The sequence below is a fragment of the Lytechinus variegatus genome, chromosome 7 (assembly GCF_018143015.1).
Source record: "Lytechinus variegatus isolate NC3 chromosome 7, Lvar_3.0, whole genome shotgun sequence".
In the NCBI taxonomy this organism is placed as follows: domain Eukaryota; kingdom Metazoa; phylum Echinodermata; class Echinoidea; order Temnopleuroida; family Toxopneustidae; genus Lytechinus; species Lytechinus variegatus.
The window spans coordinates 8,811,415-8,828,520 of NC_054746.1; the positions used below are offsets into that span (position 1 = coordinate 8,811,415).

General features: G+C 35.6%; 1 protein-coding gene across 4 annotated transcripts in view; it reads right to left on the reverse strand.

The window, feature by feature from the left end:
• LOC121418371 (putative FERM domain-containing protein FRMD8P1) overlaps positions 1-12,682 on the reverse strand; it is a 31,197-nt gene extending 18,515 nt beyond the window's left edge. For all 4 annotated transcript variants that reach the window (XM_041612205.1, XM_041612203.1, XM_041612204.1 and 1 more), the window contains exons 1-3: positions 12,536-12,682; positions 7,568-7,754; positions 5,113-5,280 (exon numbers count right to left, since the gene is read on the reverse strand). In XM_041612205.1, the coding sequence (XP_041468139.1) occupies positions 5,113-5,280; positions 7,568-7,733 (334 nt within the window). In that variant the 5' untranslated portion in view covers positions 7,734-7,754; positions 12,536-12,682. The remainder of the gene's footprint in view (positions 1-5,112; positions 5,281-7,567; positions 7,755-12,535) is intronic.
• Between the last annotated feature and the right edge of the window lie 4,424 nt (positions 12,683-17,106).

The following is a 17,106-nucleotide window of genomic DNA, read 5'->3' on the forward strand; positions in this document are numbered from 1 at the left end:
ATATCTTTGTTATTTGTTATCCAATTTTGATGAAATTTTCGGCATTCTGCTCAGTGAATTCTACTCTATCTATTAGGCTATGAATATTTTCAGCCCGGACCACCCCTTTAATTCTAGCAAATAAAATGAGAAAGCATTCAGTAAAAGTTAAAAAAGAGGATGTTGTTCTATCAGAGTATTTATTATCTGCTTTGTTAAGTGTTAAGGTGAGGATTAGAAATTATCAATATACTTTGTGATTAATCATTTTATTGTGTACATTGTAGGCGTGCAGTATAGCTCTCCAGCCTACGCGATTGCCTTGAGCTCCTCGTGAACCACTCATTACCAGGCTACATTTAGAAAACTTGGAAGCACAATATATTATTCATAGGTTGAATGCTCCGTCAATGAAGTGGAACACATCGGGACCCTGTAATTGCAGTCCCCTCTATCCATCATCAATTTCTGAACAGTAGATGTATTATAATCGGGGGCTATTTAGGGAAACAAGGTGACAGTTAATGGGAAGTCGATGGAAAATTTGATGGATCATACTTGATGGAAAATTTCTGGATCATAATAATGATTGGTCCTACCTTTATTTTTTTCCTTGTCATACTTCCATTAAAATTTTCAGAATGGTTTTATATTCGACTACGCAGGGCAGATGAAGGATGCGTTGGTACATGTAAATACATGTGAATAATAATTTTAATGAATTTAGATTCATGAAGCCTCTGAACCACTTATTGTATACATTTCATCATTTTTTTTCATTTTTATTTATTTGAAAGTATTTTTATATTGTCCATATTAAAAAAAAACAATCCCGCTCTTATCAATGAATTATAAGGACAGTTTGCATCAGGCAAGAAGTTAGAGCTTCCCATAATTTGCATCGTCGAGTAAGTACTGTGTATGATCAATCCATTCAATCATAAATCGCTATTAAAGCTTTATGTTACAGGGCCTACATGTAGGCTGAGGTTAGTACCCATTTATTTTTGAGACATCAAGTTTCATCACTAAAATCACACCATCAGAGCTGAAGAGACACATTCAATTGATCCATACCCCACTCACACATCTATGGAGGCATCACGTATCTACATGTAGGTCAAGTATTGTAATATAATCCCAGCATAAATTGTACAGATAACTTGGTTTTTAAGTTCTACATGTGCTGTCAAATGAGCATGTATCCAGGTCACATATTGTAATATAATCCATACAAATAGACCTATTTTGTACAGCTCAATCGGCTTCCTAGTAGATAGACTGTGACGTTAGTCGGTTGTTATGAAACCGTCTACAGTGGTGTTGGCAGCCGTCCAAATGGTGTCGGATAAAAAAGCGTTACCAATGAATAATAATCCTCATAGGAGGTAATTACGGAGGGTATGAGGGCAATCAAAACCCACACTGCTGATGGGAGTGTGGTTCGTTGATCAATTAGTCATAATATCATCCAGACAGAATGCATCAATTCTGAGGAATAATCTATAAATGCAATTTGCTGTGATGATGACTTCATCACTGTCATAAACAGAAAGGTCAGAAAGGTTAATCTACACATTTTTTCAGATATAGGCCTATTCATATACTAGCCTACAGTACAGTGCACATATAGATCTGATCAATATTTTCAATTTTCTAATGACTGGAATTTCAGGCCATTCCATAATTGAGAAGGGTTTTATATACATGTAAACAAGAAGATATTTTTTTTTTGACTGGGCTCTTACAGATTGAATAATTTTTCAAATACAAATTTCAGTTTAATATTGTTCACACCATAAATATTTGGGGGGCATGTGCATGAATACAATGAAAGTGAAGGGTGACATGTACCTTTTTTTTGGGGGGGGGGTACCTAAAGTAATTGGCTTCATTAAAGCATAGGACACTAAACTTAGAACAAAATGCATTGAAATAGTCTCCATACACATGATAAGTACAATGAGAATTCATATGATTTCACTTTTGTTAAAAATGATCATTGGCTCCCTTCATGTCTGCAGCCCATGTACATGTAGTCGCCATCAAGTCTAAATTACAAAAGGCACGACATTTCTCTGACCTTTTGTAATTAACCTTTAGGTCTACTGCCCAAGTGTAAAACCAAAACTGAAACAGTTTCCCCTCATAGTCACCATGACAAACAATAAAAGAGGAAGGGAAATTCAATAACATTATAGCACATGAGCCATACTGTTGACGTTGAACTAACTTTGTAACAAATGCAAGAGGCCTATAAAAGTTTGATTCAAAATCTAAAAAAACAAAGGAAATAGCAACAAATGAGTATAGTATGACAATAAAGAATTTCTGAAAAATTTGAGCAAAGTTGTGAAAGCATCAATTCAGATGGTTTTGATAGCAAAAACAATTTGTGTTCCTTCTCAGAAATTTGGTTTTAAATTTCCCCTATAAAGTACAAGGAAAATTATGAGTGTCAATATTACATGTGTACATTACATGTCACTCTATTTGGATATGCAAGCCTGGTTCTTTTCTTTTTCAAAGAAGTGCTCACTTTCTAGAAATCCTGCTGGGAGAAAAATCAGAATGAAAATTAAGTTAGAATGTGATCTACCCATGCGGTCTTCAATGACCTTTGATAGTACACAGCATGTACATTTCCTATCATCCTTGTAAACTTACAATGTACCTTGTAGCTTACATTCAAGTTTACAATACCCATCATTATTTCTTATCATGGTTTATACATGAACTTTCACTAATGGATCTGCGCTCATCATCACACTATCTACCAAAAACAAGTGAAAAGGACATTCAGATTTATTGTTTACAGTTCAAGTAGCCACTGGTATACATGGGGCGGTGGGGGGGGGGGGCTAGCCTGGGAGCACTAGACCCCCAAAAGCTCCATGACCAAGAAAAATAAAGAAAATGGAAAAAAAAGAGGTAAAATAATTTTCTGGACATTAAGTCAAAATCTATCACAAAATTAGACTGTCATTTTAAAATGTCTCAATTTCACTCTATATGCCTTTTCTTGATAAAAAAGGGAAGGTTTAAAGGGCTGAAAACTCCCACTTTAATATAAAAAATTACTGTAAATATGAGCTTCTTGTTTATATGACAAAATGGATGGCAAGTAACATCTTTTGAAATACCTGGCACCAACCGCATCTAGAAACATCTTCACATTATCTCAATCCTGTATCACTTGAATGACCTTCTGACCTCTCGCTATCGCTCTCGGAAATGATAAGGTCACAATTAGTGACACCACAACTTCCTCTCAACATCATTTGAATTGAAAGTCTCGCAACTGGACTCAAACATGATCTACATGTACATGTTCCATGTCATCTCATGACTCAAAGTACAAGCTGGGAATTATTCAATACACCGTAACATAGAGCTCTAATTAGAAATAGTAATTGAAATTAAATGAATTAAATCAAATTGAATTGAATTGAATTTTATTATTTTTTAGACCTCTAAGTTGCCCCAATCCCTTTTCATCCAATCCTATTTAATCAAACAAAGTCCCATTTAAAGAACAGACATAAGACTAGTCTGCAAACACAGACTTATATTTGACTCTTTTCAACGTAAATACTAGAGTGAAGTCTACCGGTATGCTCTATAGACTATACTCTCTGTACATTACTGAATCTACATGTAGTCTCACTACTTCAGACTCTTTATTATGCACTCACTAAGCCTGCAGACTATAAGACTATCAGTATAAATAATGAAGGTCTGAAGGTCTGAAAGACTGGTGTGATGTGATGAGTCTTCCATTCTGCAATATCCTGCAGTGTCTTGTCTCTTGTGGTACTAGTATTGCAGATGGATGGGTTTTATTTTGATGACCAAGCATACATCAGGTTTGCCGCATCATAATAACATCAGACAGCAATGCTGTATCATGCTCATGTCACCAGTTAATAGGAAGGCTTATACATGCATAGCATCCTGTATCTTTTATGTTATTATAAACCTTCCAATAAGATGCTGAATATCAACCTTTCAATTAAAAATGGTCAACTCTGATGATACAAATACATGATGCAAATACTGACTATTGCACAACAAGAAGACATTGGAAAATGGCAATCAAAATTCTCAACAGTTGGTATAATCACGAACAATACAGCCATGCAATGGAAATTGTCTTAATCAGTTAAAAATTATAAGTTATCTTTAAGACAGGTTTTGTAAATACCATTTTCTGGTAGTCTTGTAATACACAAGTGAGAGATGTTTTTAACTGACATTATTCAAAATAACTTGTGAGGGAAATTTATTTTGAAAAAAAGTTGCGTAAAAAGAGCGCTAGTTAGGCATTTTCATTAGACAAAGGCAAGAAAAAACCCACCATGATCATACATATATGAGCAAACTAATTTCATATTGATGGTAGATCTTAATAGAGATAACGTTACTGAAACAAATACTTGGTTTATATGGGACATTCGCTCTTTCAAAGCCATCACAAAATTGGGGGGAAATGAATTGTTATATGATCGATACATCACTTTTTCTGATGTACCAATTCATATCGATGGAAAATTTTCAAATATGGTGATCATGGACCCCCTTTCATTTGTCAGACTGCATGTACATTATCATTGAACCAAACACACTTTATTTTGTAAGTTCTTTGTTTTAATAAGTAATGCATCTGAACATATATTGCCATTTTATACCGATTTTATTATTGTATATAATTTGTAAACCCTGACTAGTGAGGAGAGCTTTATAACAGAAACTAGCTTTTCTTTTAGTCATCCTCAGGCACTAGTCGGTGGTAATTTATTCCTCTTGTATATATTCTTGTTGTCTTTAATAAATAAATGAATAGAGTAATTATTATTATTATCATTGTGTGTGTGAATCTGAATAAGAGTTTGGGGTTATACTATTAATTGCAATGTAAAGCTCTTAGAAACATGATGTATTAAGCCCTAAATAAATGTAACTATTATTACTACCTTTTTTTCTCTTGCAAAGGTAGGATCTGACTACTTCAAAAATTGTTAAGCACGTAATAACTATGAATTGGGAGATCAGGAATGAAATCCTAGCTTTACATATTACACCTTTTTTTATTAATGAAAATGGAAAAAAAAAATTAGCAAAGGATCTTCTTACCAAGGAGAGGAGAAGTAAGCCATAATGAGAAGATTTCTGATGCTTCATTCGGTAAACTCAGACAATCCATCATATGGGAGAAGAGAGTTCCTGCCGTCATCGTTAAAACATTCTCGATAAAGATTTCATGAGCAGTGCCGTCTTTCTGGAAGATGCAGACATCCATTGCTGAAAAAAAACATATACCGTATGCAGACACATGATAAAAAAAAATCTAAAAACAGATCAAGATTTTTGCAGAATATTTACAAACAAAATATGGCCGTCCAAAACAAATAGAAGCAATATGGAACTTTCAATAAGCATAGTACATGTATTGTCATTCTAAATTGAATTATGATGAAGAAATTAACATTCACAGATAAGAATGAGAATGATTAGTTTTATTCATCATTTTAAACAAAGATACTGATTGCTCAATTGAATATTCCAATCACAAAAAAGAACAATTTTCAACTGAATTACTTGTGCTTCAGAGTGCACATTGGTCAGCAAGTTCAGCTGAAACAATATCATGATTTTTAATTGTAATATAAATATATGTCATTAACAATTATGGCGAAGCCAAAGAGGAACAAGCATGTTTAAATATCATGATTAAAACTATATCTGCTGAAACTAACTGATTGACTGTTATGTCACAAATATAAGGTTATCAAAGTGAAACCATCACTATAGGCCCTATAGTAGCACTATTCCATGAAAACAACCGACTGACTTTTACAGTAAACACAAATATCAGGTTATAGAAGTGGAACCACCCCCTGTAGGCCGTACGCTATATAATACCATCAACCATTCCATAAAAAGAAATCATATGCTCTCTTTGATTGGACTTTAATACCCAAACTGCATTGATTATTAGATCATAAATCTAACTACATAAAAAAAAGAAAACAAAACAGTGTACATGTAGATCACGTGTACTCCCATTTTCTTCACCTTCTTAAAGTGCCTCAAGCAATTTGATCAAATGTGGACATGTACTATTATTATTATCATTGTATTCATTATTAGGTACAATTGTAAAGTACAAACTACATTATGCATACAATAGAAACCTCAAGCACAGGGAGACCTGAGAAGACCGCAAACCTCTCGACTTTTTCTATGGGCTCTTATTACCAACCCTGCTAAAACCAATTTACTTCTAAATGTATGAGCACAGTACAACAACATCTTCAATACATGTACATATGAGTCAAGCCCAACTCCATGGTGAAACAATTCCAAGAATCGACCTTACTCATCGCTTGGTTTCATTTCGATGAAACCAAAACAAATTAAGACCGATTGACAGTCTACGTGTACGTGTACTTCTGCACTGTTTCATTTCAATATGAAAAGTCACACGGCATACCTAAATGTATGATTTTTGTGAACTGCCATCATTAACAAGACAATTCTAATTGTAATCCATCATGCATCAGGGTTACCTTTTCATTTAAAGGACAAGTCCACCCAACAATAAGTTTATTTGAATAAAAAGAGGAAAATCCAACAAGCATAACACTGAAAATATAATCTAAATCAGATATAGAATAATTTACAAACTTTTTAAAGTTTTGCTTAATTAAAAAAAAAACAGCTATATTCACATCCTGGTTGGTATGCAAATGAGGGGACTGATGACATCACTCACTCACTCACTATTTCTTTTGTATTTCATTCAATGAATTATTCAAAATTTCTTCCTGTTGCCTATGAAACAAAGTTGTATTCCTCCCTGAACGTGTTGTATTACCATTGTTTTAACATTTTATAGTTCAGTCAAGTTGGTACTTATTTTCAAATCTGCAAAAAGTAAAATATTGTATAAATCAAACACTAAAAAGCAAAAGAAATAGTGAGTGCTGGGCATCGTCGACTGACTCATTTGCATGCCACTGAGTTGTGCAAATAACTGTTTTGTGAAATATACCGGTAAGCGATACTTCAAAATACCATTTCTAACTGTATTTACATCCGAATTTGATGAAATTTTCAGCGTTTTGCTAGTTTGATTTTTTCTCTATTTATTCAAATCGACATATTTCTGCGGTGGACTTGACCTTTTAAGCAGATCGCATGTAGTCTATAATAATTAAGTATATTACTTAATACCTATTCGAAATCATAATCACTGGTTACTTTTGATTGAATGACTGAACATCTTACAGTTCATGAAATCCAAGAAAAAAAAATTGATAAAAAAAAAGCCTTTTACTCACAGAAGTCTGACCAATGGTACTGTTTACTAGAGAGCCATGAGTAAGGTAAATAAATATACATGAGAACATTATTTCATGGTAGTTATTGATTATTATACATCCAGTCTTGAATAATATTTTTTCAAATCCACAAGGAAAATAACAACATTGAAAAGTTTGTTAGGGAAATAAATTATAAAGAATAAGAGGAAGTCACATGCATTCTATTCTAATAAATTGCATGATTGACATTGAGAATGACATACCTTTGATTGATTTGTTAGAGATGGTACTCGCCATCCTCTGGATGTGAGGTGCACTGTGGGTAGGTGAACCTGACGGTGACCCTGTAGGCGACCTTGACCCCTGAGAACCATTATTCTGGTTCTTTCTCCTCCCCACGACCCTCATTGGAACGTCTTCACTCGGCATGATCGACTTCAATCAATCAATCTGTAAAGAAATAAGTTGCATGAATCCATGAGCTAATGTATGGAGCAGGTAAACAGTTTGCCTTGCTTGCGATGCAATTAGAAATATCCAACAGGGCTTAAATTAATCAAGGTCATCGAAGGCCATGGCCTTGGATACTTGGCTGACTAGCCATGATGCCCCTCTATTCGGCCTTGGAGATTTAGTGCCCTTTTTATTTTTCCCATTTGTGCTGGAATATAGAAATGTGCCCTTTGGAAAAGAGGCATTGCCAAAAAATATTAAAATTCAAGTCCTTGTATACATGTACATCATGTCAGATGGACTGAGGCTGAAGCATTTAATATTTTATAATAATACATGAAGGCACTACTATTTATAGGCAAGTGCTGCCAGTTAAAGATATGTATGGGTGCCAGTATGATATCCTATATTCACACATATTAAATGGGTTAGTTCAAGTCCGGCTTTTGCGTTAGTGTTACTTGGAAGTACAATTTGGATTGCATTTCCTACATGTTCCTGGAGCTCCAAAACCTATACTGAGATTACAAGAATGATGCAGACCACAATAAGAGTTCAACACCAAGTGAGTGACTTCTCAGGACCAATTTCATTTAAAGTTTGGTGCTACATGTATGCTCATGTAATAAATGACCTAACACCAACACCAAAAGGTCAACACTGAACTTGAAAACACCCACTGATTTCAAGTCTAGTGTTAGGATCAATCAAATGTGTGGTGTTAGGATCAATCAAATCATGTATTTCGTAGATTACATTGTACTCAATCTGGGAGTGTTTCATCAACATTTTTATCCGACAGATTTGAAAACTTTCCTCGATTCTGATTGGCTGATAGGCACTTTCATGGTGAAGCGCTCCCCCAAAACTTGTAATGTTATGATTATTCACCAGTAAAAGTTATGGCACTTTTGTAAAAGTTTAGGCACTTTCATGAAGCGCTCCCCCAAAACTTGTTATGTTATCATCATTCACCAGTAAAAGTGTGGGAAATAGAAATTTCAAAAGGTTTGTGGAGACCATTTATACGAAATGTATCTCTTTCTGGCAATAAAAGAAAAGTAAACATGCGTTCAATTGGAAATCCTGGTTTCTCTACCAGGAAGCGTAAGAGGAAAAAAAAACAAAGGCTCTCTACATTTCCCCTCCGACTTCCCTTGTCTTCAATTACAGTTTTATGATGTCGATAACAGTTTTTATACATGTGGAAATGCAAGAAGCATATATGAATATATGGAGAAATTCAGCAGTATGTATGCAGGCCTAATATTTGCAATGGCTGTAATAACAACGTTTACACGTAGATGAATATTTATGTTGATCTCTATTTTCATATTGACTTAAACTTTGAAAAGTTTGAAAACATTGACATTTTCAATTTGGATGCTTACTAAGTAAAAATGCAGTTTGATACATGTCTCAATTTCAATTTTCAAATTAATTAGGTGTAGGGGAGGACTTTGCCTGTAACATGTATTGTATCTGATTGATGCATGCCTGCAACCAGCCATTACAAACACAGTAAAACAATAATCCCCTATTAAAAGCTATCACAATGAAGGCAAGAATCCCATACAGAAAGAAAACTTTTCAAATCAAATAGTTTTCAAAACAATAATAATTGTGCGATGAAAGGAAGTTTGAAATCATACAAAATGAAATCCACTACAGACGCTGCAGGGACTGCAGGCCACAGGTCCTTCTGCAGTGCACAAAAGGGCACTTACTGTTGGAGGATTTCGAAACTGTGCATTATTCAAACATTTTGTTTTAAGCTACAACACTCCGCTCAATACAAGTATAAATCCTAAGTCACCATCTCTTGACACTGTTTTTCACTGGTACTGATACTGTAGTTTGTTAGGCCTGTGCAAGCCAGCAACCCCCCCCCCCCAAAAAAAAAAAAGAACAAACTATACTCAAATCGTTTGAAAAGTACATGTAATAACAAACAGGACTTAATCTCATTTCACACAACCATTTGATCATAGCCTGTTACGTAATATACAAAGTGGGGAACCTATTCATATTTACCCTTGCATCTCCCCCAGGATTATTCTTTGTCATGCTAATGATCTCTTCTCCACAAAAGACAGTTTTGTTTACATTCAGTGTTGCATATTGAGAGTGTGTCCTTCCAGGGGAAAACTGTTTTCTGGAAGTTTGTTATGACTGGCTTTTGCTTTGCATCCTTTTTTCTTTACACAGCTTGAATGGAACTTGCAGCTTTTGCACTTCTGTTAATGTCAAGTGAATTAAAATGCAGCCTGTATGAAGAGAAACTCTTTTAAAGACTTTTGGTTTGACATTAGAAGTGTGCCTCACTTCCCCTTCACACAGGTCAGCACAATAAGATAACAAAAATTATGAACATATGTTGAAAAAATAATGAAGTTCTGGTAACCTGTGCTGTGTGAAGAGAATTACATGCTTGTAATCTGACACATTTCAGTAAAAAAAAAAATACAAAAAAGACCCCAAAAAGAGAATATTCAATACATGTTTTGTTAACATGCGATAGAGTGGCTTCAGTGATATTGAAAACATATATTTCTATTTGTGTGCATTTCAAAATAAATGACGCTATAAAATATTTGAAATTGTCCTGAGGTTAAATACAAAGTTATTTTGATAGCTAAAGAGGGAACGATTTTTCTTTAGATATTCATCTATATGATCCCAATTATAAATCATGATTCTAATTTCATTTCCATAAATTAAAAAAAGAAAAACATTGGCATCCAGTCTCTTCACTGCAAGAGTAGAGTCATGATATTGATAGGCTAGCGAAAATGAGGTTTTTCGTTCGTACATGTACATTGAATAGGCTTGACGTCACAATGTACCCCTTTTTGCTTTTTTTTGGACAGGCTGGTGCTGATGCTGGAGGTCTATTTTTTGTTCTTACCCCATGCCTTGCCCTTGGCTTGAATTCTTGGAAAATGAAAATTAAAATCATGAACAAAATTAAGGATGCTGTTTTTCAAGACAAGAGTAGGCTAATTACAGGGCATGTAAAAAAAGAAGAATGGCAAGCAAAGGCAAAGTGCAAACTTTGTCTTTTCCTCTATATTATACTGATACTATTTTCAATTTTGGCATTATACCAGCAAAAAGATGTCTTTCTTTTATAGTTCCTACAGGAGTTGTTATTAGTAGTATAGTACATACATAACTCACCCATGGGTTCATATCGTCTCGCGAGTGAAGGATTATCAGTCATACGCACGCGACACACCCTACACTTCGAAAATACAGTGGGCTTTTGCCCACATAAAATATTTTGTTTAAATAAACATTCCACATCCTGCTATGACACTTACCGAATCATTTAGATCCTTCCGTGACTTCTCCTTGAAGTTTCTTTCTAAAAATATGTATATTTTCTTGATCTTTAGTGAAGATTTTACGGAGATAGAAATCAGTCAGCGTTGATATCAATTTTCTCCTGAAGAGGGCGCGCGATTTATATTCATATCAAAGACACGACAAGGGAAAGAATAGGCACCTACACTATTTTACACGCATATCGACGCAAGGCATTGCGCAAAGTCCGTGAAGTGTCCAATCTTTTCATTGTATAGACTTTGGTACACCGTATACGTATTATTGACGTTCGTCAAAGCTTGTACTGCTGGTTTCTTTCCAGGCACGTATATTATTTTCATTTTTTTTTTATCAGTCATCTTTTTAAATTAATGCAAATGAGTGTTATCATCACCAATAATAATCATTAATTATGTTTTTTGAAGGCATTTCATTAATTGGTGCCCATAATTAGTAAAATCATGAGGATTGCGCATTCAAAGAATTTAGATACAGTTATAAAATTACCGAGGAGCTGAATCAAGGTTGTGAAATTATTAGCGCCACCAACGGGCTTCCTTGTATTTCCGTGGAAGAGACAAGCGAAGTCACTTTCGAGGCCGAGGTAAGCAAAATGTGCTTTTTTTTATCGGATTATTATTTTATTATTATTTTATATTCAAAAAACTCTTGCTACTTACCGGCAAGAGCCCGGTGCGTAGCGAGAAGGAGCTTCGGCAAATATTACTTCAGCAATGAAGCGATGTTTGCCGACTACTTCGAAATCCAGGGTCAAACACAGTCTATTGTACGAGGTTAGTACATACTAACCTCGTACAATGTGTGAGTGATACATAACTGGGCTTTTTGTATTATACCCCTGCCAACATAAATAGCACATCTCATTTTGTCTGAAGGAGGGCAGCAATAGACATTCTAATTTAATCAATGAACAAAACAACCTACAACATCGTTAGAGTAAACTAAACTAAACTTAAACAAAAGAAGGCGTTTCTGAATCTGAGAATGAGATTTAAAAAGAAAATGTAGGGACGTCTATATAAAAAGTCTACAGATGAGACAGAATTTTCAGAATACCGATTTGAGTGGACAGCATTACTAGCAAGCCATTGGCATTAATATCTTGCTGAGGTAATATTTATGTTAAAAGAAAATATGACAAATTTTAGAATACCACCAAGCCCGGGTCCGAGATATTGAGTTGAACTCAAATGCCGCGGCCGACCCGAAAAGTCAATTCCTGAGCCAAGCTGCGCTGGGCCTGGGCTCCCAGCCGGCCAGCGCTGGGTAATCATCACCACACATTTCAGGCATCCACCGGCCGATGATATTATGGGCGGGCCCTATACACTCACACGTGAAGTCTACTCGGAGTCGGACTCGAACGAGGTGAGCCAGGCCCGAACTGGAAATTGAAACCTAACAAAATAAATATGAAAAAGGTTCCTTGCCTTAAATTGTAAATCTCCAACCTGCTGTATGAATCGACGATGACTACGGACGTTTTCAGTCTTGTTCTGAGCTAGGGTAAAGATGTTATCAACTCTTCCGACGACGACGACCGAGGAGGTTGTCCGAGCTGATCACAGTGCTAGTGCGCAGCTAGGCTCCGCAATTAATATAATGTACGCATTGCGGGGAAAGTGCGCATGCCCAAATTACTTGTTTACATTTTGATCTCTGTTCCACACGAGCTGATGCATCGAGATTTGGACGGTCGACGGGTCTCGAATAATAAACTTGAAAACTTTTCCCTTATTGAAAAAAAATGAAAAGGCCTACTTTCCATCCCTATTCAGATGTATCGGATGTCTGCTGATAATTGATTCATTGACTGCAGCATAGAACATATGATAAACATCACGTCTCTGTGCGCTTTAGGCCTACGACAGAAGAAAAGAAATAAATTTCTTGTTTTGTAGACAAACCCCGAGACAAACATAAAAGGAAAAAAAAAAGAAAAGCATGTCTATTTACCAAACTTCAGCAGATGACATTTTGAAAGAGCAAAAAATCATCAAGACTAGAGAACAAGTTTCGGAATAACCTATTACATAGCACAAAAGCCTGTTGATATCTGGAAGGAACAGCTCTACGGTGCAGGTATACTTGTTTCGCTGAGATCATGATTATCATCAGCCTCATCATATTCATCATCATCATCATCGTCGTCAGCAACAAGTCAACATCATCACCATATCATCATCATCATGCATCACCATCACCCATCATCATCGTCATCATCTTCACCATCATCATTATCATCGTCAGCAACAAGTCAACATCATCATATTTTTATTTTCATTTTCACTTTCGATTGTTTTTATCATAGTTGTAATTAAGGAGTTGAAAGCTGAGTATGTAACGAAAGCTTTACAAGGCATCCAATGATCGTCATCGTCCAAAAACTCACACATTTCACAGAATTATTCTAAGTCTGTTTATTTTCGCATTTTATCTTGTTGTGATCACCAATTATTGTTGAAGAACTATACAGCAAAAAATTCAATCTCGGCCTTGAATGGACCGAAGAGCTTGCTACTTTCTCAATCATCCCGCCCCTCCTCAACACTATCATCATCATCTGCATTCTGCAGCAGCATCATCATCAACATCACCACAACCACCACCAACGATCAGCATCATCACCACCACCACCACCATCATCATTAGCAGCAGCAGCAGCATAATCATCACCACCCCCATCATCATCATCATCATCATCATCACCACCACCACCACCATCATAATCGGCTGAGAGGTTAAATCGGTAGTGTCCTTAGTCAAAGTTTACAGGGAAGACGAGCATGACTTCCCGCATGATGGCGCTATCATATATTATACAATCCGGCAGATTACCAACGATAATAATTTCACAGTTTACTACAGGGTGTCGTCTCATTAAGACATGCTATAATAACAAAAATCACAATTTCTATAACAAATCTACTACCAGCCAATCAAAGTGAATGATTTCAGAAGCTTTGAACTGTATAGCAAATCTGTTATTTTAATAGTTAGCGTGAATGCCCTCAGTAGGTGTAATCATAACTAATAAGAACAATCAAGACTGTCACATCGTATTCCATTGTCATAAAAAAATAGATCACCTTCTTCCATGCGCATAATTTGTAAAATGCTCTATTCATATTCATCCTTCTCTCTCTCTCTCTTGTGCACTATGAATTACGAAAGCTTCCATTGACTTGTGGATGTGGCAAGATAAATTATCTCGCGGCTTTCTCGCCAACCATCAAGTTGATGAAACTTCTAAGATTCCGTGTAAACTATGACTTTTTATGAAGACCATGTCAACTGGCCGACGAAATCAACCAGAAACCTCCACCGATCTATCCACTTAGTGGAGAGATCGGTGGAAATCTCGTACTACAGTGCGTATAAAAAAGTAATAATCTCATCAGGGTTTTTTAATATATATAGATATATATAAAAAAAGTTTACACTTTGAAAAAGCCCTAATTAAGAAATATACAACATGTTCGTATTTTTTTTCAGATATAATCTTGGGTTTGGGTCCCATCTATCCAATGAAAGTAAAAGATTTTGACAGAATGTTACACTTAAGTGAGCACTGTCCATTTTTGTAAAGCTCGCAGAAATCTGTTTGCACAGAAATGCTTGTTTTCACGTTGTGTCAAGGGGAAAGGGCGAAATCAAACTTACTCTGTGAAACATTCCTCATAAATTTCCCTTGCAATATTAGTAAACTGATAAAACGGATACATTCAAGCATATTGTAACAATTTTGTCACCCAAATTGAAATTTCAACACTTAGTAAGCAAAACCTTTACCCTTTTTGTGCCAGCTGGATCTGAGGACAACTGAATCTGAACAAAAGTTTATATCAGACATCTCCATCATTTTTTCACTAAGTGTTTATAATGGTTTACATTTCATTTTTCATTCAATACTTGTTTTCCACACTTTTTCCAAGCTTGACAATGATTAACAAGATAATAATCAAGCCTAAGCCATTTCATGTAAATCACAGCTTAGTGTAAAGCAAATATCATCATGATGGGCTCGGTGTGTGGGGGAGTGGGATGGGGCGCAATGGACTCTTCGGAGTGCTTTGGGCAAGAAGAGTTAAAAGGGGTGAAAGATGATCAAATCAATTTTACTAGCTAAATTACACGTGTTCTTCACGATTAAGGCGAAATAAAGTCTACATTTGCATAACTATTTCAAAGTTCTGCGCAAATCCCGGGCGCAAATCATTTTTCACTAACTTTCAAAAGTAAGTGGTGCTCACTCAAGCGGAAGTATTTTTCGACAGTTATATCGTCATTTGCTTAAATGGATCTGTACCAATGTTAAAATGTGGAAAAATCTTCAGGATATTACCAATGTATAATTTTACAGGATCTTTTCTAAGTTAAAACTTTTTTTTTTGATACGCACTGTATAACTTACATTTAACGGAGTCAACATAAGTGGGCGCCAATGCCTTCAAGCAGCATGGAAGATATTTCAACTGAAGAACTTGGCAGTGACAGTTGGAAACACTGGCGTAAATCCGGATAGATGGGTGGGGGATGACTGAAATATTTTAGCATTTTTTTGCAATCATGTCTTTAGATATGCAAGGAATTGTCATTGATTTGTCCACAGTGGCGTACCGTGGGTCACGGTATGGGGGGGGGGGGGCACCAGCAAAATTTTCGAATCACTGAATGAGCGCGCTCGGTTGCCAGTATACTGTCCTAATAGAGATATTTTAAGGACAATGTCATTAAATGGATATGTATCTCACTGATCAAATAATACGAGCGCGAAGCGCGAGCTGAAATCTTTTGATATTCACACCTAAAAAGGGACATTATAATCAAATTCGTGTAATCGTGTATCTGTCTCGATAAACAATGCGAGCGCGAACCGCCAGCTGAAATTTTCGTATATTTTGACCCCAAACAGCGAGATTTTAAGGAATATATTTTAGGAATCCATTAAGAGTATGCATATCTCATCATAGTCATCTAATGCGCGTGCCAAGTGCTTGCTGATTTTAGTAGAATTACATCTGAACACATGAAACACTTTTTGTAGGCATTGCAATCTGATTATCATACGCATCTCACTAATCAAATATTGCAAGCGCGAAGCGCGAGCTGAAAATTGAGATAATTCAGACCTGAAGTGGGTCATTCTAAGGTTTCTTTGTAGGAATCAACTAGGACCATACGTATTTCATTAACCAAATGATGCGAGCGCGAAGCGCGAGCTAAAAATTTTTGATATTCAGATCAGAAGGGACATTTTAAGGACAGAATTTAGGAATTCATGAAGAGCAGACATATCTCACCAATCCATTAATGCGTACGTAATCACGGACAGGAAATGTTTAAAAATATACAAAGACCTTAACATGGGGCAATCACTTTTTGAGTCATACAAAAGAAACATATGTCACTACATAAAACAATGAAAACTCAAGTGCTTGGAAATATATTTGGTTTATATTGACTTGAAAACGGGATGTTTAAGTAAAACAGGATTATATATCTCGTTAAACAGACAATGCGAGCACCAGGAACAATTAAGACATAGGCCCTGGGCAAATTATGTTTCATAAAGTTATGATAAAAATTTTTCTTATGTAATGTAACATAACATAATTATTATACAATGTAACATTATAATGAATAATATTTTCTTCTTTCCCACTACGTTTATCTTCCTTTTCTCACTATTCTCTTCTTTTCCCCTTTCCCCCTTTTTTTTTGTCATCCGATTGAAGGGGGGGATGCACGTGCCCCCCATGCCCCCGTACTTACGCCACTGTACGGCAAATACCCCAATATTATTATCTTTTTCACCCCATGATGGTTTAATGGTTTTATTATAGATTACATTCAATTTTTTTTATATTCCATCTTAATCCTTTCCCAAAGACCCCAACATTGATGAATTGGAAGAAACGGGGATTTGTCTTCAATGTTATAATAAGGAAATACGTAATTTGTTTGGAAATAGTGAACTGGCTCTTTATTTGCATTTTAT